Source organism: Phacochoerus africanus, chromosome 1 (genome assembly GCF_016906955.1).
Source record: "Phacochoerus africanus isolate WHEZ1 chromosome 1, ROS_Pafr_v1, whole genome shotgun sequence".
NCBI classification, from domain to species: domain Eukaryota; kingdom Metazoa; phylum Chordata; class Mammalia; order Artiodactyla; family Suidae; genus Phacochoerus; species Phacochoerus africanus.
This window is the reverse complement of record NC_062544.1, coordinates 76,220,029-76,244,587: the sequence shown is the minus strand read 5'-3', so window position 1 is coordinate 76,244,587 and position 24,559 is coordinate 76,220,029. Positions and strand designations below refer to the sequence as shown.

The 24,559-nt window shown below is 49.1% G+C and overlaps 1 protein-coding gene across 1 annotated transcript in view; it reads right to left on the bottom strand.

The window, feature by feature from the left end:
* Nucleotides 1–3,361: 3,361 nt before the first annotated feature.
* Nucleotides 3,362–24,559, bottom strand: part of ANKH (ANKH inorganic pyrophosphate transport regulator) — a 165,136-nt gene continuing 143,938 nt past the window's right edge. The window contains exons 9-12 of the mRNA XM_047767888.1: nt 8,594–8,723; nt 6,478–6,601; nt 5,760–5,859; nt 3,362–5,374 (exon numbers count right to left, since the gene is read on the bottom strand). Of these exons, the coding sequence (XP_047623844.1) occupies nt 5,261–5,374; nt 5,760–5,859; nt 6,478–6,601; nt 8,594–8,723 (468 nt within the window). The 3' untranslated portion in view covers nt 3,362–5,260. The remainder of the gene's footprint in view (nt 5,375–5,759; nt 5,860–6,477; nt 6,602–8,593; nt 8,724–24,559) is intronic.

Below are 24,559 nucleotides of genomic sequence, written 5' to 3'. Positions count from 1 at the left end.
TTCGACCAGGGTGGCTTGATTTCGCCTTCAATATCTGGTTCGTCCAAACTGGGTCGTCCTCCCTCCCCCTCCCACTGTCCACGGCCCCACACTTAAGGGAACCAGACACCCCACTCCCAAGGCACCATTCCTTGTCCTCAGTTCATGATTGGAGAACATCTGCCTGTAAATCTTAGAGTAACAACCAATCTCCCTACATCACTGAATTTCCGTGAAGCCAGACAGCGAATGGTTCAAGCATTGTCAACTGGTCTGTCCCCATCTCCCGCCTTCTTTCACTAAAGGACACCGCATATGCTTCTGGGGAGAGAAACGCCCCCTGGCTCTTAGGCGCTTCTGTTGATATATACGGATTGTAGAAGCCAATGCCAAGTCTTGTTACTAAAGTGCACTTGAGGTTACATCTCACTGATAAAGAGGTACAGAACAGAACATGAGCTGAAGCTCTGGGCAGCTGACAGCCATCTATAAACGTGCATGGGTCTTGCACAGTCTTTCACAGACCCTGGTTGATTGCAAATGAGGCAGAGAAAGAATGTCTCTTGGAACCACCTGGACTTGGCAAAGATGATTAAAAAGAGAGAGACTGTGGAAGCACATCTTTGGTGCTCTTTGTGGAGAGTGTAACAGCTCATAGCTCTACGCTCCCCTCCGGAGGAGAAAGTGATGTCTTAAGCTCTCACCAGCTCCTCCTCAGTAGTTTCTCTTTAGAGATCAAATTACTCTGAAGTTTGTTACACCTTTTCTTTTCGGAGTGAGGTTTGGGTTATTTTGATTATGCAATTGCATGTCTCTCATTTTGAACATTTGGATAGTTAATTTTAGACCTTTACCCTTTAAAAGGACAGGCAACAGGGCCTTTGCATGTATTTTTCTTCAGGTTTTCTCTACATCCTGTTTTATGTGTGGTCAGATCAGCTGATGAATCAGGTGATGTTTTGCTGCTTCAAGGGACAGAAATAGAGCTCAAAATAACCACACGGGGGAGCATCTGTTTACCAAACAGCTAGCTCAGAAACACGCTTTTCTACAGTTCAAGTGTTTATGAAAGCACCTTGAGAGGGCTGTGCCTGAGGGTGGCTCTCTGCAGAAGATGGGCTGGAGCCTAGTTGTGGGGAACTGGATGCACGTGCAACCCAGATGTCTCAACACTTACAAATCTCCAAGAGCTGTAAAGCCTTGGTTGTTGCAGAAGGTCAGGACTTAGAACATAAAAGGCCCCTTTCCTGCACTGGGTGTTGCTCTGATTGATGATGACCTCATCCTGAGTGTGGAGGTCAGCTCACTTTAAAGTAGGAGGCCAGGAGTGCCCGTTTGGCTTAGTGGGTTACAAACCCGACAAGTATCCACGAAGATGCAGTTCTATCCCTGGCCTTGCTCAGTGGGTTCAAGGATTCGGTGTTGCTGTGGCAGTGGTATAGGTTGCAGATGTGGCTCAGATCCTGTGTTGCTGTGACTGTGATGTAGGCCGGCAGCTGCAGCTCCGATTTGACCCTTAGCCTGGGAGCTTCCATATGCTGCAGGTGCAGCCCTAAGAAGCAAAAAACAAAACAAAAAAACCAAAATGAAGTAAGAGGCCAGAAACCCTGGCTGGTTGGTACACACCAGTCATGCTGTTCTGGTCACTGTCTGCTGAGAAATTTACACAAGTACAAAGATTTTTAAATATAAGAAAATATTTCTCAAGGTAATGCCATTTAATTACAACAATGTGAATACTTTCTCAGTCTATCTCCCACTTCAGAAAAGTGGGAGAAAAGAAAAAAGAAAAAAAAATCCTGAGAACTACTAAGTCTAAATGGATGTGTTTCTGGGAACTCAGGATACAAAATACATGCATCTCCCCCTGCCCATTCCTTCCAGAACCCCCAAAATGAGAATGGATTAGGAGGAGGGAGGTAGCTTTTTCACTTCTTGAATAACTTTTTCACTTCTTGAATAACTTTTCTGACATTTGGGAAATTCAGTGACTATCCCCAACCCCAAGAGAGATCAGGAAACACTGTGCAAGGACTGTGGAGCTGGCCCCTGGTTTGGGAAGTGCCCGGGATGTGGAAACAGCCCAGCTGGATGGAGCCAGACCACAATGGGGCCCTGGGCCTCCCTCATCGTGTGCCTCTCGCCCTCTGCACCTCTCGTGGTTATTTTCTGAGAGGACTTGGGGAGTGAAAAACAAAGCCCCTAAACCAACACTAAAAGTTTCTGAGTATCACCATCCTGGCAGTTCCAGAGCCAAACCATCTGCTAGTGCTAAGACACAACGCAAAAGAAAACACACGTGCAAAACAGAAGAGGACCTTGGGCGCAAGACCAGCCCCATGTAGCCAGCAGTCAGGGGGCACGCTTGGCTCTTATACTGTGACATAAACCCCTGGCCGTGATGCACAAATGCAAGGATCCCAACAGGTGAGGGTTTCCAGCCCATGTGTAAACCTCTGGACATGTCCTGAGCCAGTGGCCTGCAGGTCCTGCCCTATCGACTTTCCTGGAGCGAGCCCGGCCTGCTTCCTCCTGCTCAGATCTTGGTGTCTCACAGATGCCAGTAGGACCGAAGTCTGGCTCATGTGTGCAGCGCCATTTCTGAATGAGCTCAGAAAGCATAGAGGCCACAGGATGAGGTGCTCTGACCTGGCCTGGCCTGGCCTGGCCTGGAGAAGACCTCCAGGATGGAAAGAGCATTCTGAGTGGCCCAAACTCACTCCTCAGCATCTAAAAAAAAGCAGCTTAATGCCCTTGTGGTTTTAGATTCTAGTGCAAGGCATTGGTCCATCCTGAGAAAGTCACATCTGGTCCTTTCTTGGTCCTTGACCTGAGATTCTCACAGCACCCTCCTAAATACTTCTGTTAGCTGAGTGACTTGCAGGAAAAAAGAAACCTGTGTTGGAGAAACGTTTCTTTGGGCGGCACATTCGAAGGGGCGCCCCACCCCCCTTACCCTGAAAAGTGGGAAGGAGACTTGTTCCTTTCCATCTGTGTTACTTAGAACAGATGCAGAAGAATATGCCAGCAATGGGTTTTGCTTGGGAAGTGAAGGTGTGTACTTGTCAGGCTGAGTGACTCAAACGGCCCAGGTGGAGGAACTGTAACATGGGCAGGGAGTGTGCGCCTCGAGGAGAAAGGTTTGGACACACACGTGGGTCGGCACAGTCACAGCTCTGTCGTTGTGGTCTGGGCCTGGGCTTGCTTCCTATGTTTTTTTAAAACTCTGACAAGACACCCTGGCCCATGAATCACGATGCCCTGTCCTAGCCACATAAATGAACGAACCTCTTTGGTCTTCCCCGATTTTGAGGGGAAGAATTTGCTTTTTCAATACTCTTTAAGCTCCCACCCCACAAGCATGAACTACTAGTCACACATGTTCAAAAATACTGTTGTTTAATTTTCTAGTCATGTACTTTAAAAAAGCCGATACAATTAGATCCCCCCCCCCCCATTTTCTCAGATCTGCCCCAGAAACCACCCCAAAGGTATGTGTCTAAATTTCTTGCACTCAAATATATATAGACATGGGGGAGAAACCGCTCAGAGGAAGCGCGTGAGGGTTTTGTTCCCCAGGTCACTGGGTGACCAGAAGTGTGAATGAACCCTGTGATGTTCGGGGCTGACTCCCAGCCCTTACATTCTTTTTTTTCTATGAGGAACAGTATGATTACACGGCACTGAAAGGAATAAGTGCCAAAGGCTTGACTTTTTCTTTTTTGTCCTTCTAGCATCTCTTTCCCTTCCCACTATGGTCTACATCAGCTGAACCACTCGTACCTCTGTTATTCATAATGAAAAATAGTTCTCTGGTCATTGACTGACCCTTACATTTATATACAAATGACACACTATAAAACTGCTGCAAACAAGACACAATGCTCATTGATACAATACGTTTCAACCGCAGGTATGTGGTGCACACAAGCAGTCACCATATTGTATTAGAGACATTTTATTGAAAATGCGAAAATAGGAAATGTATTATAGCCTAAAATAAATTACATAACATATACAGTATATATTTATATCTTTAAAATATTTTTGTGTCTAGGTTCTTTCTGTCTAGGAATTTTGACTAAATCAAGAATTTAGTGAACTGTGTCCATATTTTTTTTTTTTAAAGAAAAAACCCGCTTTCCAAAACTTAGAAAAATATACTGCACTGAATGGATTTCAAATGTGTCATTTCAGGGAATATCACAGAGTGACTCTGCCGTCATTTATAAAATGTCTTGCTTTCTCATGCGGCGTGAGAGGGGAAGTACACTCGAAATTACCTGTACCGCGCGGTTAGGACTAAGAATGGCAGGTCAGAAATCTACTTCCAAGGTAGCGATACAGCAGCCGGGCATTAGAAGGCTAGATTATGACTTAAAGCTTCCGTTCATTTTAAAAACTAAAATGTCGAGTTAGAATGCTCTGTTTCACTTGCTCTAGTGCCATCTTCAGGAAAGGTGAGTGAAAAACAAGCCTTTGGGGAAAGTCATGCCCAAGGACATGGCGATGGGGAGATGCACTTTGGTGACAACTTTGACAAGATAGCTCAGGTATGTACATGGCGGGACATGAAAGCGCACACTCAACTCTAGGAAAATGCGAGGTGAAAGGCTATCGCTTGCACATGTCAGTTTGCTGTTTCCGTGGCACCTGAAACCTTCCCACGGAAGATTATGTCCATCCGTCCATCCGAGGAGCGCATTCACAAATCTATTCCTCATCGTGAACGGCCACTCCAGGCTGCAGCCTGGAGCTGCCCTCTGCACGTGGGTGGCAGACAGTTAATGATTCCATGGTGGGAAGCTGCTGGGCCACGTCTCTGCACAGTCATGTTACTGGGAAGCCAATCAAAGAAAGTTGTCACCTGCTGATTCTAAGGGAGATGCAAGGGGACAGGATGAGTCTGTGGCCTGCTGGGCGGTGGTGGCTGAGGGGCGATGGACGGCACAGCCGCAGTCCTTTGGTTCCAAAAGGAGATTGTCCAGGGGGAGGGAGAGGCAATGAGGACTACGAGGCAGCTATGTCTTTGGGGTTTTCATGAAGCGGGGGCATGAAGTCAACTGTTTTGTTTGTTTCCACCAAGCCATGGCGAGACCATCCTGCAGGTCCCCACGTCAGTGTGAGCATCCCCAGTATGCCAGAGTGTCCGTGAAACCTTTAAACCAAGGCCTCTTTTGTGACCCAATCAAAAAGCAAACCCCAAACCGGAACGACACAAGAGGGAGAGCAGATGACACTGAAGTGTCAGCTGTCCCTGCGGTGCCCGGGCATCGGCGCCTCACTCAGTCTCCTCCCTCATTTCCACGACATCCGTCCCCTCCTCTGCTGGAGGTATGTCTGTCATCGCTGAATCCTCCCCCTCCACGGCAGACTCATTCTCCATCTTCTTTTTCTAAACCAAAGAAAACTCATCAGCCTGAGGCTGGGACACATGGTAGTGGAGCCAAGAGCAGGGAGAGGCCATGGGGTCTCAGGGCCCCCTCGCTCAGGACTTGGTTGGGGTGACCTTGCCAAGGCTGCATCTTAAGTCAGAACATTCCTTTCAGTTGGGTGACTGGGCATCGTCTGTGTGCCTGGCTCTGCGCTGGGCACTGGGGGTCCCGCCTTCCACCTCTTGCCCATCAGCTGATGGAGACCTGCCTCTGCCCCAGGACACTTCCCCGCGGCCCTTTCCAGTGACGGCTGTGTCCTCCCTTCCCCATCACGGCCACCATGCAGGTGCTCCGGGCACCTGGGAGAGTGCCACGCAGGTGGGTGGTTGTGGCGCCAGGTCTTACCTGTTTCCGGTAGACGTAGCATGCTGCTATGGCGACCATGGTGGATTCTCCCACAAACCCTGCAAGGAGGGAGCCCACGCCTAGGGTTGCTCCGTGTACCCTGGGGATGAGAACACAAGAGGCTATGTGTCTGTGAAAGTCGTGTGGAGGCACAAAGAGATTCAAAACGCAGCCAAAACCCAGGAAAGGTGCCAAGAACAGGAGGACTGGACAATCGCACCGAGATCTGCTGGTTGGGGCTGCGCCTAATAAACAGTCCACCTGCATGAGGAGGGGCTCCCACTCCTTCTCTAGGTCTCAGCTCAGCATCTGCTGGGGGGCCACCTCCCCCCACTTGTGAGCCCACAGCATCCCGCCTCTCCTCTCCATATAGTGCAGTTTTAGCAGCGGTGGAACTGACCAAGCTCCTTTCCCAGGAGATGGAGAGCCCCCGAGGAGGACAAGGGCAACTCCCTCACTCCCTGGTTTTTCACTTCCTGTGCCTGCACGCCGCCATGGTGGGTGCTTAGCAGAGCTGGGGCGTGGCTCTGACCCAGAAAGTGCTTTTCTAGAATGGATCTTAACAGCCTCCCACTGGGTGTCCAGGCAGAGAAACAAGGCATCACTCTGCATTTCTAATTCCAAACATGCTTAGGGATTTTACTGGAAAAAACAAATGTAAACTTCTGGAGTACTGAGTGGCAGCCGGGGCCCCTAGTCCCCAGCCCCCGACACGTACCCCAGGTAGGGCAGGACCACCAGGCTGGTGATGAGGACGATGATCCGAAGCACGGAGCTGGGGGCCAGGACGAAGGTCTTCTTTAGCGTCATCAGCCACCCGGTGAGATGGGCCCTCACGGTGACTGAGGGGAGAACCAGGGGTGCATCAGCAATGCCTGCTTCTCCCTGACCCGCAGCCTCCAGCCCCCAGAGCCCCTGCAACACAGCCAAGGTCCTGGGAGGCTGGGTGGGACCCACTGCTATTGCCCTGGGCTGCTCACCTTCTCTACCTGAGGGAGTTCCCAATCGCTGCCTCTGGGCTGGAGTGGGGTTGGGGGGGAGGCCTGACTCCACCCCAGCTCCCCACCCCATCACAGCCCTTAGTGTCCTGGGTGGTGGGCAGCTCCTTTCCCCACCTGACTGCCATCCCTGGGGGGTGGGGGTGCTGCCACTCCTACCCCCCCGCCCCCACCCAGCCTTAAGCTCAGATTACTTCTATCTAGAAAATTCAGAAGCGGCAAATGGATGGTGAGAAGCTGGATCAGAGACCAGGTTTCGTGGCCCACAGGCTGGGGGAGACGCGGAGGCACAACGCTGGGTGAGGAAGAGGAACCTGTCTTGCTTCCCTGTTTCTTCCCCAGCATCCTGACCACTGGCCCTTGGCCGGCTCCCTCATTTCCCTATGTCAACATTTCACAAAGACCAGGTGACCTGTTCTCGCACCCCATCTCCCCATTCTGACTTGCGAGGTGCTGGAGGGAAGGCAGGGCCCCAAGCCCCATGGGCGGTGTGTCAGGTACGGACAGGTTGGTTTGCGGGCACAGACATCCTTGGGAATCGTTTAGGTTTGATCTGAAACTGGAAGGGGTTTGAGGAAGCAGAGGCCTAGTCCTTTATCCCAGACACAGGTGTATCACAGGGGAGGAAGTGCTCACGCCTGGGGTAGGAACTCGTGTCCAGGGCGCATCTGGAGGAAGAACCCACTGTCTTCCTGGTCTAATGCTGGGCTCTGACCACCCCAGGAGGAAGCCTTGAATTTATGAGTTTCGGATGCTCACATGGGTTTGGCCAAAGGAGAGGGGTAGGCCCTGCAGGCAGGGTGCTAACCTGTTGTCCAAACCCAGCTGGTTGCAAGGACAGATGGGCCTGCTGCCTGCCTGCAAGCCCCTGACCTGTCAGGGAAGGAAGTGGGATTGAGAGGAGACTAAAGGCAAATCCCACACCAGTCACAGCTCTGGGACCTTCGGCCCCTCCTCAAGCCCAGACTGCCAAGTCCATGACACATGCCTTGATCTCCAGCGAGTACAGCCTCCTCCCAGTGGCCCCAAGCTTGGCCACGCCCAGTGGTCCCCCACCCCCACCCCAAGCACCAGAAGGAATGTATGGCAGCCTCCAGGAATGTGTGGCATCTAAGAGCAGGGGCAGCTTGTGGCCTGACTTGGGAACAGTAAGGCATGGCAGGTGTGCCATTGCCTGGTTCCATGACCCATTTCTGACCTCAACTTTTCGCCTGGATTCTTCTTTCCTCCAGCAGTCCTTTCAGAATCTCTGTACATGCATAGATTTGTGTAACCACTACCACATAGAAGATACAGAACAGTGCGACTGTGCCCAAACCTTTGCCATCCCTTTGGGTCTACTTTTCCTTCTGTCTCTCTTTTTTCTTTTTAGGGCTGCACCCATGGCATATGGAAGTTCCTGGGCTAGGGGTCGAATCAGAGCTGCAGCTGCCAGCCTACATCACAGCCACAGCAACACCAGATCGGAGCCATATCTGTGACCTACAGCACACCTTAACCCACTGAGTGAGGCCAGGGATAGAACCCGCACCCTCGCAAATATTACATCAGGCCCTTAATCCGCTGAGCAGCAATGGGAACTCTGGGTCTACTTTCTTTTTACTGAGTTTGCAACCACTGTCCTTTAAGAGACAAATGATGCCTGTTTGACTTGTTTTTCGAATTTCAACTGACTGAATCATGTCTTTGCATCTTTTTAATCCACTGTGAAATTGAAAAAAAGACACATTTTGTTTTTTCTTTTGGCACAGGGCTGCAGATGTTTCCAAAGAAAGAAGACCAAATTGGGCATGAGGGTAAACAGGAATTTTTCTTTCATTCTCTGTTTTCCTTTACCTGGAACCGGGAAGAAGGAGAAGATACGCAAGGGAACGACGCAGAGTTCTGCAAAGGCAAAGTCCACACCAATGATGTCTATCAAAATTTTCTCAGAAACGTTGGGGGTCCAGAACATCACAAAACAGAGCTGTAGGGAAAAAAGAACAGGAAGCAAGACTGTTAGAAAAAGGCACCAATGAGTGAAATGAGACAGGCAGGTATCACGTGACACCCGAGGAGCCAGGAAAGGGGGTGAACCGCCCGACTGGGGACAGCCCGACTCGGTCCTCCAGCTGCCAGACAACACGGGCCCTCCCTTATTCATCACCTCTGCCCCAGAGGGGGCCTGGCAGGGGGCAGATGGGACAGGTACCTGAGTGGGTAACCAGGGGTGGCGGGGGTGGGGGGGAAGACTGTGCTTTTGCGGAAGGGTTCTCACCTAGGCTGAGCTCAGCAGTTCAGGGGGGACATGTTTATGAATGTAATTTTTACAGCTTTAACCCAATAGTGAAAAGTGACCCGAAAGCCTTTGGATGCATGCAGAACCACCCTGAGTCAGCATACCTGCTAAAAAATGGAAATGCTAATATTTAATGATAGGCCTGGAAGCTGCTCAAGATCTAGTTAAGAGAAGAAGAGACGAGATCTAGTTAAGAGACAACAGCCTCAACATCTGGAATCTGGGAAAGCAGGTGGGAGAGAGGTAAGCTGATTTAAAAGACGTGAGAAAACAGAGTCCTTAAACTGACAGGAGAAAGGGAGTTTTCTCTTGCCCTTCCCATCTGTACACATCAGGGAATGCGGCCACAGGCCCTTCTGCAAGTGGAGTGAGGTCAGGCTCTCCCAAAAGTGGGGTGAAGGCAGGCCCTTCTGGAAGTGGGGTGAAGGCAGGCTGGAGGAGAGTCTAGTTAGTCAGTTCATCTTCTGTTCCCCTTGCTCAGCTAGTGTAATACTATGCCTCCTTGAACTTACTAGACTTTAGTCTCTGAACAAAGCAAAACAGGCACAGGTGAGGGCAGTTACTGCACAGAAACAGAAGAATTAAGGGATGGATGGCATATGGAATGTTCTGGCCTTCTTCTTCTATTCACCTCCTGGGACACAGGAAACCAGTTCAGGCAGGCCCCCTGCAGGCAGGAGACCAAAGCGCTCTCTGAGGAACCTGACCAGCTCAAGAGAGAAGACTGCAAGTTCCCGAAAGCTGGAGGTTCCTGACAAAGGAGCACCCCCACCAGAATGAGCCATCAGTGAGGGCCACCCAAGGAGAGACCTCACCCACCTGTGCATAGCTGCCAGCCGGCTTCTAGTGCCCCACCCCTAAAACCGAGGAGGCAGCCAGGGATCACCGGGCTTTGAAGGAAGGACTCAATATGAAGAGACTAAAGCAAAGAGGAAAAGAACTTGGGAGGAAATAGAGACAATACTGAGAGACAAAAGGGGGAAGGAAGAGGGAGGGAGAGAAAGAGGAAGAAAACTTTTCCCCATTGCTATTTCCAGTGACTGAAGAAGACACTATAGCCAAGAACAGAATGGAAATGATATTAAGAAGACATTTCAAAGAACAAGAAAGACATCCCAGGAATGAAAAAAAAAAGCAGGAATGAAAAATTCACTAAATGACAGATAAAATTGAGGAAACCTACCACAAAGATAAAGCAGAAAATGAAGACCTGGTGAGTACATAAGAATGGATTTTAAAAATATAAATAAAGGACCAGCGTAAGACGTCTAACATTCAAATACTATGAGTTCCAGACAGTGAAAACCTGAGAGCTGAAAGATATAAATTTTAAGCCTGAAAGGGTCCATCATGCAGACATGGCACAGTGGGTGAAAAAAGACCCACTGGGCATATGGCACTGGACAAGGTTTGGGGCTGACACTGGATTTCCAGAGCTGCCAGCTTTAGACAGTTAGGGATCCAGCACTAAGAGAAGACATGGGCAATAAGTTAGCAGGGAAAATCCCCTAGAACTTGAAACCAAACTGTCAATTAAGGTTATCTAGAAGAAAGACACTTTTGGATGCTTAAAGTCTCAAAAAATTTACCCTCCATGCATACTTTTTCAAGAAGCTTTTGAGGGTATACTTTGCCTAAGCAAGGGAGCCATAGATGCAGAAAAAGAAAGATACAGGGTTGATCACAGTGACCAAAGGCACAGGAAGCCCCCAGCCTAGGGTAAGGGAGCTCCTCCCGGGAAGGCCCACAGGTCAGTTCTCAGTCCTGGAGTGGGTTGGAAGGCTCCCAGAGATGCTTCCTTAGGAGGTGAAACAGGAAACAAGATGTGTGTGAACACATGAAAGGGGGTTTTTGCAGCTACAGGAAATGGTAGGAATAAATGAGTGGTAAGTAATGACTGCTTTGGAGTTCCCGTCGTGGCACAGTGGTTAACGAATCCGACTAGGAACTATGAAGTTTCGGGTTCAATCCCTGGCCTTGCTCAGTGGGTTAAGGATCGGCGTTGCCGTAAACTGTGGTGTAGGTTGCAGACGCGGCTCAGATCCCGAGTTGCTGTGGCTCTGGTGTAGGCCAGTGGCTACAGCTCCTATTAGACCCTAGCCTGGGAATCTCCACATGCCTCGGGAGCGGCCCTAGCAAAGGCAAAAAAAAAAAAAAAAAAAGTAACGACTGCTTAGTTTCCAGAAAGCTAAGAAAAATGATAACTAAGACAATGATTAAGTCTGGGAAAAACTAAAATTTTTTTTTTTAAATGAAAGGGCATCATTGCTCAGCTCTCAGAGTGGACCACAGTCTGAATCCATCAAAAGATGTGAAGACCCTGGAGTAAGAGAAGGAGAGAGGGCAGGTTGGGAGAACAGCTATTGTGGGGAACAATCCTCAGAGGCCCAATGATTTTTTTTTTTTTTTCTGGCCGCACCCACGGCACATGGAAGTTCCCAGGCTAGGGGTTGAATCAAAGCTGCAGTTGCTGACCTACACCACAGCCACAGCAACGCAGGATCTGCACGACATCTGTGACCTACACCACAGCTCACGGCAGTGCCAGATCCTTAACCCACTGAGTGGGACCAGGGATTGAACCTGTGTCCTCATGGGTACGAGCTGGGTTCATTGCTGCTGAGCCACAGTAGGAACTCCTCACACCCCATCTTCGACATGAAGGGAAAAAACTTCCTTAGATCTAGCAACTCAGAGCTCAGAGGTTTTATCACCTAGTGGCCTGGACAAGTGGTCCCTGCCATCTTTTCCCATGGCTAAAGTACCAGCCTGAAATGGTGAGCTGTCACTCACACCTTCAGCCCAGATTTGGTGGCAATTTCAGATCACACCTTCTCAATGACACTGGACAGCACTGGGACAGGATTCCATAGCAGTAAAGCTGTAAAGAATTAAATGAGCAGGAGTTCCCATTGTGGCTCAGTGGGTTAAGAACCCAGCTAGTATCCATGAGGATGCGAGCCGCATCTTCAACCTACACCACAGCTCACCGGATCCTTTAACCCACTGAGCAAGACCATGCTTCCAGGATGAAAATGCTCCTTGCCTTCCAGCAAGTTCTTTAAAAAGTGACTATTTCCTACCTTGCCCAGAAAGGAAAACATGCAACGCAGAAGCAGGTATGGTGTTGATTAAGAGCTGCAATACCTATCTGTAGGTCAGCTTTCCCCAAGAAACAGATTGAGCCCTAGCATCATAACCAGATCAGATTTAACCAATCTGTTTCAGAAGACAAGAAGTTCTACAAATTAACCTCACAAGGAGAGTTCACCTTGAGTAGTCTTGACTCAGAACATGTCCTGCCAGTTGACCAGGGCATGCTGGGTTCTTCAAATATTTGCAGAGCCTAATGACATTGACTTTTCCAAACCAGAACACAAAGCTAATAAACTACTGACAGTGAACATGATTTGTTCCTCGGAGGAGCTGCAGGGTTGGGTTTGCCGATGCAGAGCTTGCTGTCAACATTATCTCATTAGGAAGCAGCCAGCAAAACAGAACAACCCACTCAGTGCCCAGATCTTGGTTTTTCTATTTATTTTCCTATAAAAGGAACCAGGGCTCCTTGGAGAAAAGGCTCATTCTCAGACTAGGGTGGTAAATATACAAGATGATCAGCTTGGAATAATGTATTAAAGGACACAAGAGTCCAGAAGAAAGAGCGCCCAGTGGCAAAGCTGGAAGAATCTGAGCAACAAAGAATAATTGGGAGTTCCTGTCCTAGTGCAGCTGTAACAAACTCAACTAGTATCCATGAGGACGAGGATTCGATCTCTGGCCTCCACTCAGTGGGTTAAGGATCCAGCGTTCTGGTAAGCCTCAGTGTAGGCTGCAGACATGGCTCGGATCTGGCACTGCTGTGGCTGTGGCGTAGGCCGGTAGCTGTAGCTCCTATTGGACCTCTAGCCTGGGAACTTACATATGCCGCAGGTGCGGCCCTAAAAAAAGACAAAAAAAGAAAAAGAAAAAAAAGAGATGTAGTATTGAATTACTTTCCACAGCATACAATATATACCAATGAGTCCATATTGATATAAATAAGGGCAAATCTCCAGCACAGAATTCCAAGTAATTTATCTGGATACCCTCAAGGAAGGGGGGCATATCTCCCCACTCCTGAAATGTGAGCTGACCATGGTAACTTCTTTCCAAAGCGAGGTCAGGATGGAAAGGGGGAAGAATGCCTTCAGAGTGGAGGAACCTAGCAAACATGACCTTGGCCAGGCGATCAAGGTCAACATCATCAGGATGGCTCGGTTGCTGGCAGGTTCTCTTGATAAGATGTGATGAGAATGGCATTTCCCGCATGTGGTTTTCCTCCCCAAAGTCCCTAAGCCCAGTCTAACCATGAGAAAACCCCAGACAGACCCAAATTGAGGTCCATCCTACACATAACCCAACCAGTATTCCTTGAAACTGGGAAGGCCACAGAAACAAAGTCTGAGAAACTCTCACAGACCAGAAGAGACTATGGAGACAACTGTACTGTAGTAACATGGATGGGGCCCTACAACAGAAAAAGGACATGAGGAAAAAGCTAGTGAGATCTCGATAAACTGTGCAGTTTCCTTCATAAGAATGTACCAAGGTTGGTTCCTCAGTTGTGACAAATGTACCACAGCACAGTAAGATTGTGAGGTGAAAGTTCTGTGCTATTTTCACCATGCTTCTGTAAATCTAAAATAATTCTAGGAGTTCCCTGGTGGCTCAGCAGGTTAAGGACCTGGTATCGCCACTACTATGACTTGGGTCACTGCTGTGTTGAGGGTCCCATTCCCACCCGGGGACTTCCACACACTGCGGGTGTGGCCAAAAAAATTCTTAAAAAAAAAGTAAGAAAAAAAAATAGACAACCCGTACCCCACTCTTTTGACAGACTATGATTCTTTTTCTGAAGACCAGGCACTGACCATGAAATTTTCACTTTGAATTTTGAAACACTAATTTGTATTTCAAGATACAATCATCTCGAGTAGAGTATAGACACACCTTCTGTCCCCATGATCATTAGCTGCTTCTTTTTAGAATTGTATTAGCCTCTGTAGAAATTAACCCAAAGGGTTTCAGCCTTTTTATACACAACCTTAACATGAAGTTTCTCTGGTCAGCATATGTGTTACAGTCACATTTCTTTTTTTTTGGCTTTTTAGGGCCACACCCACAGCATATGGAGGTTCCCAGGCTAGGGGTCTAATCGGAGCTACACCTGCTGGAGTTATAGCTGCTGGCCAACGTGGGATCCAAGCTGCATCTGTGACTTACACCACAGCTCATGGCAATGCCAGATCCTTAACCCACTGAGCAAGGCCAGGGATCCAACCTGCGTCCTCATGGTTCCTAGTCAGATTTGGTTCCATTGAGCCACGACGGGAACTCCATACAGTTACCTTTCTTTTTCTCTCTTTCTTTTCTTTCTCTTTTTTCTACAGATTGAAGGTTTTTAAAAATTTTTTATATGCTGTTCTTAAAAAAATTTTACTGAAGTGCAGTTGAGTCACAAGGTTGTGATAATTTCTGCTGTACAACAAAGTGATTCAGTTATACATAGACACCCATCCATGGTCACATTTCTAATGAGGGTTTGATTGGCAGATCAATGAGTAATTTAACATCTTCTTCAGAGGATCTCTTGAGCAGGTTTCAGCTTTTGTTTTCGTTTTTGTATTTTTGCTTTTAAAAATGTCAAGTTTTATTGAAGTATAATTTACAGATAATAAAGTACAAGTGGCTAGTTTTTTTTTAGTTGCGCCTATGGCATGCGGAAGTTCCCAGGCCAGGGATCAAATCTGTGCCATAGCAGTGACAATGCTGGATCCTTAACTACTAGGCCACTAGGAAACTCCTGGATTAGTTTTGACAAGTGTATATAGTATGTTGTTATTCTCTGTTAGGAGCAGTATTTAACCTTTTATTTCCAAATCCAAGTCATAGTGAGCTAAGTTATGTCAAAGTTTAACCGTATACTAAGATCCCCAAATAGGTTTAGGGTGTACAGAAAGGAAGCCCCAACACTTACAGAAATAACACTTCTGAGCCCAAGCTGCCACAGTCAGAGTCAATATGACTAGGACCACAAAAGAGCATCTCTCCCAAGAACTTCCTCATCCAGAGTCAGTCCCTGACCTGCCCTGGGACTGAGTCTCTTTCCCAAGAACTTGGGATTTGAAGAAGCTGATTGTCTCCATCAGCATCTGAACTCAGAGAACATACAAACCCAGCCATAGCAGGACAACACTTTTCCACATGTCCCGAGAGGATTCCATTCCACAAAGGAACACAGCCAAGAGCTCTGGTTTTGACTTGACTTCCAGGAGCTGTTGATCAGGCTTTTGAGGAACTCACAGAGCTGTCTCCATTATTACTAAGTCAGACATTCTTAACCCTGCAGTTAGAACTGAAATACATGCAGCTGTTTTGAGTTAAAATAGTTGGCCCTGCGCATCATTTTTATTTTGAGGTTTTACTTAGAAAGAAGGGTTCAACTTATGTTTAATTAGGTTCAAGTCTTTACTGGGTAAAGCAGCGGTTAACCCTCAACAATACCGCATACATAGAGGTGATTACAAGCTTGGCTGTGGACCCTGTGCTTGGTGAATTAGTTGATTTACATGCTGGGGCCAGCTCCTTAGCGCACCTCAGATGACCTGACCGCCCGCATGTCTGCAGCCTCAGGCTCAGGAGCCTGTGATCTGCGCAAAATGCTCCCACCAGTGCAGGGCAAGGCAAACATGGCTCAAACTTAGCTCTCATCATTGTAAAAGGTTTCCTGGGACCACAGTAAAACGCTGACAGTGGGGCCATTGGCAGGTGGTGAGATTAGGATTGATATTATTTTCCTCTTTGTATATTTTTCCCTCTTTTGCACAAAGAGTGGATCTTCTTTTTTTCTGGCTCTGAAAACATTTTAGAATAGAAAGGACCCTGTAATCTGTCTTCACAGATAAAGTCAATCTCCGTATGTGCTCATGACAGGGGTGGGGCAGTCTTGTTTTGGGGGGGGTGTTTCAGAGGCAGCGATGGCTTGGTTTTCACAGCCAGTGCCATACACTCCAGGCCGCAGGGACACCGATTTAATTTTCTTGGGGGTGGGATTGGGGGCGGGACAAAACAAGGCCAGACACCATCAGATACACACACCTGTCTTGCTTGGGTTTTCACAGAGGGCTGATGTAGACCTGAGGGATACTATTTGGCCTTTTGATTCTTAGCATCATACTGTGCTGGCTGTACAGGGGGTGGGGGTGGAGGTAGGCTGGGGGTGGGATGGGGGAATTCACAAAGGGTTCTGAGGGTAGCGGTCTTGACTCCAGGCCCGTGGGACATCGTGGGTGGAGAAGTGACATGATCAGATTGTTGTTTTGATAGGCTCTCCCAAGGCTGGGTGAGAACAGAGGGGGACAGGGGGCTCAAGGGCAGGAGCAGGGAGAAGCCCCGTTGGGGGGCTACTGTAACAATCCAGATGAGAGATGGCTTTGGTCCAGGAAGTGAGACATGGTCAGATCTGGAGGTGTTTGAAGTGAGTGCTAATGGGGTGTGCTGAGGGGTCCACATACAGTGTGAGGGGCTATGATGAGAGGTGAGTGCACATGTCTCCTCCTCCAGGCTGGAGGCCTGGCTGCCTGGCGGAGGGGGGGGTGCTGTCCTCTCCATAGCTGCTAGATGGAGTAATTTCTAAGAAGGTTCTTAAGGCTAACAGCAAGGTTATGAGAAGTCACCACATCTCCAGTGGAATGACAGTATTTCATCAGAACTGTCTCTAAAAACCACGGTGAGTCCCAATGTAAAAGAAAAAAAAAAAATGCCATTTTACCAGGGTGGAAATGCCTGGAGCAGACTGTGTGTGAAAAGGGCAATGAATCCGATTTCCAGGGGATCAGCATGAAAGGCGGTGGCGTGAGCAAGCCTGCAGTACTCTCCAGAGGGAATGGGGCTGCTGTCCTGTGGAGCTGCTGACTGGGACCGCTGACCCATCCTCTGAAAGGGTGAGAGGCCACGAAGGGGCAGCACGGGAGGGGGTGATCCAGAGGAACACGTCTGAGCAGGGCAGAGTCAAAGGTAGGATGATGATATATATAGGACAATTTATATTAAAAGGAGGAGCTACATAAAAAGGAGGACTTTTTTTTTTTTTTTTTAATGGCCACACCTGCAGCACATGGACGTTCCCAGGCTAGGGGTCCAATTGGAGGTGTAGCCGCTGGCCTATGCCAGAGACAAAGCAACGCCAGATCCAAGTCAGGTCTGCGACCTACACCACAGCTCACGGCAATGCCAGATCCTCAACCCACTGAGATAGGCCAGGGATTGAACCCCAATCCTCATGGTTCCTAGCTGGATTCATTTCTGCTGCACCACGGCAGTGTATCTTTCAGACTTAATATGACCACATTCTTAGGAAGAAACAAAGGGTTGATTGAAAGAAACTGCATACTTCAAACAGTAGGGGGCGCCATAAATCCAGCACGCAGATGGTGCTCCAGTTGTTCCTAACTCCTGCCCATTCCATCCATCTGCAGAATGTTAATTCTTTCCTCCTCTGATTTGAAGAATATTTAGAAAGTTCCAACCTCAGCTTATGTTTAGCCTTTACTTTTGTTGACTGTTAACAGTCAGATTGGAGCTTGTTAGAGGCTGGGGTCGGGGCCGGGGTGGGGATGGAGAGTCATTGTTTAATGGGTAGAGTGGTTCAGTTTCGCAAGATGAAGACTTCTGTGGATGGATGGTGGGGACAGGAGCACCACAATCTGAAGTTATTGAACTGTCCACAGAAACATGGTTAAGGCCCTAAGTTATATGTGAGGTGTACTGTACTGTAGTTTTTAAAAATTAAAAAGAAAACTGGGGAGTTCCCATTGTGGCGCAGCAGAAATGAATCCAACTAGGAACCATGAGGTTGCGGGTTCCATCCCTGGCCTCGCTCAGTGGGTTAAGGATCTGGCGTTGCTGTGAGCTGTGGTGTAGGTTGCAGACGCAGCTCTGATGCTGCATTGCTGCGGCTGTGGCATAGGCCGGTGGCTTATAGCCCCAATTTGACCCCTTGCCTGGAAACTTCCATGTGCTTGGGGTGTGGCCCTAAAAAGCAAAAAAAATAAAAAAAAGAAAGAAAGAAAGAAAGAAAGAAAGAAAATTGGAAACTGCTTATAAAAACACAGCATGCTTGTTCATTTGCTAACTGCTTTAAGAATACACATGTGCCCCATGGCCTTTGAGAAGCCCCTCTCTGTTTCCACAAGGCAGCTTTTTTAACCACCCTGGGGCCCTCTTCCAAGCCTTGGACCAAATGGAAACAATAAAGCTTTTTGCAACAACAACAACAAAAGAATGCACGTGTGGATTTGTGCTGTCATTCTATTATGAGGGCTTAGGTAGAGATCAGGGGACCAGTCTTAATTGTCTTTAATCTCCCCAGAACAAACCAATCAACCCCTCAAATCTACAATGTATGATGATTTAAAAAGCAAATACTGGATTAGTGAATCCCAGGATCGGGGCATTATTTTTTGCTCCTCTACCGAGGACACCAGGGTCTGGAGGGGCTGTGCAACTGTCCCCACGTCACCTCATTTGTAAAGGGTGGGGCCGGGATTTCAACCTTGGCCTTGGGGATGCAGATGCCTTGCTCTTCCCATGTTTTTGGAATGTCTAAAGACACCTGAATGGCCTGGGGGTACACGGTACACAGACACTGTGAGAAAATGAGAATGTCTTCAGTTCAGCTCATTTACCTTCGGGCCTTTTCGTCCTCCCCCCATGCACAAGAGATTCTTTTCTTTTCCTGGTTAATGTGGACAATGGGGAGGCAGGCTCGGGGCGCGGGTGTGGGGCGGCGCAGCAGAAACAAAGCCTCACACAGGCTGTCCTTGTTGGAGACACAGGGCCAGTGTGGTACCTCGGTCAGAATAAGGCCGGTAGTGTCCGCCACCCCGATGGCTGAGGGATAGGTGCTGGGTCAGGTCAGCCAGAGCAAGGGGTGGGGGGTGGGTCACCCTCACCAACCAAACTTTTCCCTGTGAGCACAGGGCTGACTGGACAGGGTCCCGTGCGGTGGCCTTTGCTATTTCTCAATTTGGACTGTGCAGCTTTCTGGCACACAGCGAAGGGGCTCAGGGCTGGCCTGTTTACTGGGATGCAGCTCTGACGGGTGGGTATGGCTAAGAAAAAGGGAGCCTTGAGGTGCTGGTTGGGTGCTGACACATGCTGTCCCATGATGTAGCAACAGTGGAGGTTTAATGTGCTGACCAGAGCCCTTGGGACTGTCCATTATATGTCAAAATGGAAGGAGGGGACCTTATCCATGTCCTTGTTAAGCGAAACTGAACTTTGAATGATGAAAAAGCCCCCTAACTGGGGGAAACTGAGGCTGTGACAGGCAAGGCTGGACGACACTCCAGCCTGCGACTGGTAGGCAGGGCATTTTGTGGTGTTTTCTGCCGGCAGCGCCTTAGCCAAGCTGCCCAGACCTTGAGCAGAGCAGGTGGCCGGAGCTGGCCTGGCAGGATTAGGGGACTATAAATACTGCCACTGTCAGTGACCTCGCTGCCTTTCCAAGGTGGTGGCTGCTTTTGGGGGGAGGGGACAAGGCAGAGTGGAGGTCCTGTTTGTATCTGTGGGATTTGTGCTCCCTGAGGACTTATCCAGTGCAAACAGCAGAAGTATTTTAAGATTAGCTGAACCTCCCTTGAAAGGAATTATCTCAGTGTGTCACAGAGGGAGAGGCTGATGGATCAGATCAGCCTTCCGCACTGCTGCCTCCTCTGATGCTGCGCCTTTTGTTTTCTTTCCCTCTGGGAGGGTCCCCCCAAGACCCTGAAGTTCTGAAGCTTTAGGATTAAAATGTTTTAAATACCAAATATCTTCACCTTAAATTCTGCCGTGGCCTCCACCCCTTGGGTGGCATGTATGTTCGTGCTGGCCTGGGCAAGATGAGACAAGCACCCAGCAGTGTTGCAATCCCAGGCCTGGTGTCCACAGATGGCACAGCCACCCCCTCCGCTCTCCAGTAACCCCTCCCAGATGAGGCTTATCTCAGGAAGCTGGGGACCAAGAGGAAGAACAGCCTCATTGGATGGAATAGTGGCCGTCAAAGATGGCCACTCACGTGGGAGAGAGTGACCATGTCCTTGTTAAGCTCACAAGAACCAGGAAAATTAAAAACCCCCAATCAATTAAAGGAAAGAGATTTCAGCTGGGAGTCCCCTCCCTCACCCTGCCTTTGAAAATGCTCTGCTGGGAGTTTCCATTGTGGCTCAGCAGGTTAGAAACCTGCCTAGTATCCATGAGGGTGCGGTTCCATCCCTGGCCTCACTCAGGGGATTAAAGATCCGGCATTGCCTTGAGCCGTGGTGTAGGTCACAGATGTGGCTTGGATCCTGTATTGCTGTGGCTGTGACGTAGGCCAGCAGCTGCAGCTCTGATTTGACCCCAAGCCTGGGAACTTCCACATGCTGCATGTGTGGCCCTAGAAAGACAAAAAAAAAAAAAAAAAAATACTTTGTTGAATGCTATAGAGAAGTTCAGGCTTTTTGAGTACAAGCTGCTGCAACAGATGATCCATTTGTCTTCCCCACCAAAAAAAAAAAAAAAAAAGATTTCAAAGTTCATGGGCAAGAGGCAAGTAAGACCTAATAACAGCAAAGATTCTGAAAGGAGCTGGAAAGCTCTCAAAAGAGAAATCCCCTCCCCCTCTACAACCAGAAAAGAGCAGCAGGCACCTGAAGATGTCAGGGGTTCCCCAGCTGCTGGGGGAGGTAGCCAGTTACCTGCCATCTCCCTGCCTTCATCTGCAGGCTCCCAGGCTCTCTCTGCCCACGTTCCCGGAGGGTGAGCCCAGGAGAAGTCTAAGGACTACCACCTTCAAGGTCTTACAACCTCCTGGATGAATCAGGTCAGGCAGGCAGAAGCCCAGTTACACTGAATGCCCGCAAGTGCTGAGATCAAGAGAAAGAGCCTTAAAATAGTTACATTCGAAGTGAGATGAGAAAAAGGAACCACTAGGGGCTGAGGTTACATCCCAAGCCCCTCCTTTGAGCCTGCCTTTTTCACGACAGGGAGTCATCTTAAAACTTGAAGGTGGAGTTCCCATCATGGCTCAGCAGTAATGAGCCTGACTAATATCCATGAGGACTGAAGCAGAGAACTGGGGAGATACCAGGAGAAAATCCCCTAAAGATGGATTCTGGGAAGTGGCCAATCCCTGACTGTCCTGAGAATATGGCCAAGGGAGTCTTAATGGCTCTTGTGTTTCACCTCCTAACTGATAAAGCCCGTGGAGCCTTAGGCTGCATAAACGACAATTCTAAGGTCAAAACTGGACAATCTTTTTTTTTTTTTGTCTTTTGTCTTTTTAGGGCCACACCCATGGCATATGGAGCTTCCTAGGCTAGCGGTCTAATCAGAGCTATAGCTGCCGGCCTACGCCACAGCCATAGCAACACAGGATCTGAGCCGGGTCTGCGACCTACACCACAGCTCTTGGCAACGCCGGATCCTTAACCCATTGAACGAGGCCAGAGATTGAACCTCATGATTCCTAGTCGGATTTGTTTTTGCTGCGCCAGGACAGGAACTCCCCCAAACTGGACAATCCTAATCCATTCGGTGAGGTCAGACCTGATTTGGAATTTTTGCTCCATGGTCTCAGAGGACACTGACAAACTGAAACAATTTCAAGGAACGGAACCAAAACACCAGAGGATTCAGAAGCCAGGCTGTGAAAAGGTATTAAAATGGGCTTTTGTGTTTGAAGGGCTACCACGTGGAAGGGGGATTAGATGAGCTCGTTAGCAAAGAGGGCAGATGAGGACGAGCCCCTGACCATCGCTGTCTGAGGGAAGTTACATTCTGTCTTCACAGCCTCCTCCCCTCCCAGATACTCAGATCTTAGTTACTTCTGTACTTTGTTTTGTTTGCTTGCTTTTTGGCCATGGCTGTGGCACGCACAAGCTCCCAGGCCAGAGATTGAACCAGAGCCACAATAGCGACACAGCAGTGACAATGCTGAATCCCCAACTGCTAGGCCACCAAAGAACTCTGTTTACTTCTGTAGGTTTGATTCTATGGGGACCTACTGATTCCTGGAGCAATCAGTCTGTTATAACAATGTGCTTTATATGTGTATTCACTCAAAAATCAATGATTGGGCACCTGTCCTATCAGGCACTGTGCCAGATGATGGGTCAACAGGGTGGAGGTGACACCAGCCCTCATACAGCCCCCAAGACCACAGAGCATTCAGGGTCATGATGGGGGCCTTGGGATCTGAAGGGGAAAGTGGGAGTGGCAGAGGATGGGAAGGCTGTTGACAGCGTCCTAGTCAGTGTCTGAAAGCAGGTCAGAGTCACGTCTGCTGGACAAGGAGGCCGGGAGAGGGCTCAGGGAGAAGGGACAGGGTGGGCAGAGGTCTGGGCAGAGAGAACACACAAAGTGGTCCCTCAACACCAAGTGCTCTGCGTGGCTGGGACGGGGAGCAGGAGGACATTGAGACCGGCTTGCTTGTTTTGGGTTTGGGTTACATTGGCTCCAGAGCCAGTGAAGAAGCTTTACACCGGCTGTTCCATAAGGTCTGGTTTGGAGGGGAAGCGTGTGGAGCCCCACTGGGGGCTGTGGTGCCTATTTTTTTTTTTGTCTTTTTAGGGCTGCACCTGTAGCATATGGAAGTTCCCAGGCTAGGGGTCGAATTGGAGCTGCAGCCATTGGCTTACACCACAGCCACAGCAACACGGGATCTGCAACCTACACCACAGCTCACAGCAACACTGGATCCTCAATCCACTGAGCGAGGCCAGGGATCGAACCCATATCCTCATAGATACTAGTTATATTCTTAACCTGTGGTGCCTATTGATGGGGTGGCTATGGAAGCAGAAGTAGGGTGATACTAGTGGGAGAAGGAGGAAAGGGAGATCTGAGGGGTTTTAGGAGGCAGCTAAGGTCCCGGTGCACATCTGAGGAAGGGGCCAAGCCGAGGATAAGCCCATGCTTCCAGCTCTGGCCATACCAGGCAGAGGAGCCTGCTGGTCACTGAAATGGGAACAGAGGGGAGACGGGGTTTAGGGGGCAGGCCATGAACCCCCTCGGGGATAGGCTGAGGAGTCTGTGCTACGGGAAATTGAAGCACATTTGTGCAGAAGGCAGTTAGATGTTTGGGCTTGAAGCTCAGGAGAGAGATCGGAGTCACAGACACTGATTCAGGAATCAGCTGGACACAGCAATGGAAGCCACGCACGACCTGCAGAAAGAGGGCTTGGGAGGAGGTGGGCAGGGGGCCCAGACAGAGTTCTGATGCTCACTGCTCAGAAGACGGGCATTTCAACAAGAAACCTGTGAAGGGACACTCAGAGAGGAAGATGGACAAGCAGCCGAGGATGGGGTCACAGAAGCCACGGGAAATGAGCCAAGGATGCAGATGATGGCTTCGACAAATACAGGAGGTGAGAACTGGATGGTGCCCTTGGGGGCTGGGGCATGAGCCAGGGGGACCTCGGAGAGCTTTCTAAGGGGATGACAGGGAACAGTGGCAAGAAGGCAGATCACGGTAACAACCTAGGAAGGAAGCAGGATCCCTCGCCCCTGAAGGAGGAGTAAGGGGAGTGCAGTGGGAGCAGCAGATGGCACAGGTTGGGGGCACAGATGTGGCCAACAGCAGCGGGGAAGGTGGTTGTGAGGTGCGTTCACATAATTCTCTCTAGGAGCTTGGATGCCAAGGAGAGGAGAAATGTGGGGGACCTGCTGGCTAAAGACACATTTTTTTTTGTTTTTTTTAGGGCCACACATTGTACATATGGAAGTTCCCAGGCTAGGGGTTGAATCAGAGCCACAGCTGCTGACCTACGCCACAGCCACAGCAATACAAGGTCTGAGCCAAATCTGTGACCTACACCATAGCTCACGGCAACGCTGGATCTTGAACCCACTGAGTGAGGCCAGGGATCAAACCTGCACCCAATGGGAACTCTGAGACAATGTAAGGTTTGTGACCTGCTGAGCCATAATGAGAACTCCTAAAGACATGATTTCAACATTTAACTTTTTGTTTAAGTTGGGAGCCTTGAGGATATTTAAACGTGGATAGGAAGGAGTGTTTGGAGAGGCAGACATCACAGAGAGGGAGAAACTGAGACAGGGTCCCTGAAAGGATGAATGGAGCAGCTCAGCTGAGCACGTGCAGAGGAGCCAGCACAGCTGTGTGTGCACAGGGGGCGCTGGGCTGGAGGACAGCTTACTGCAAATGTGGGCCCTTGTCCCAAACAGCATCTCCCTCATCCTCTTTCCTTTTACTTCATTTTTCTCCCCAGTAGCCGGGACTACTTGTAGAAGGCTGTGGAACGGCCACCCAAAGATATACTCCCTCCCTAATCCCCAGAACAAGTATTTATTGCTTTATATGGTAAGAGAGGTGATCAAATGAAGGATATTGAGGTAAGATTACCTAGGCACATCAGGGTGAGCCCTAAATACTATCACAAGGGACTTTATAATAGTGACTGGCTCACTTTGCTATACAGCAGAAATTGACAGAACATTGT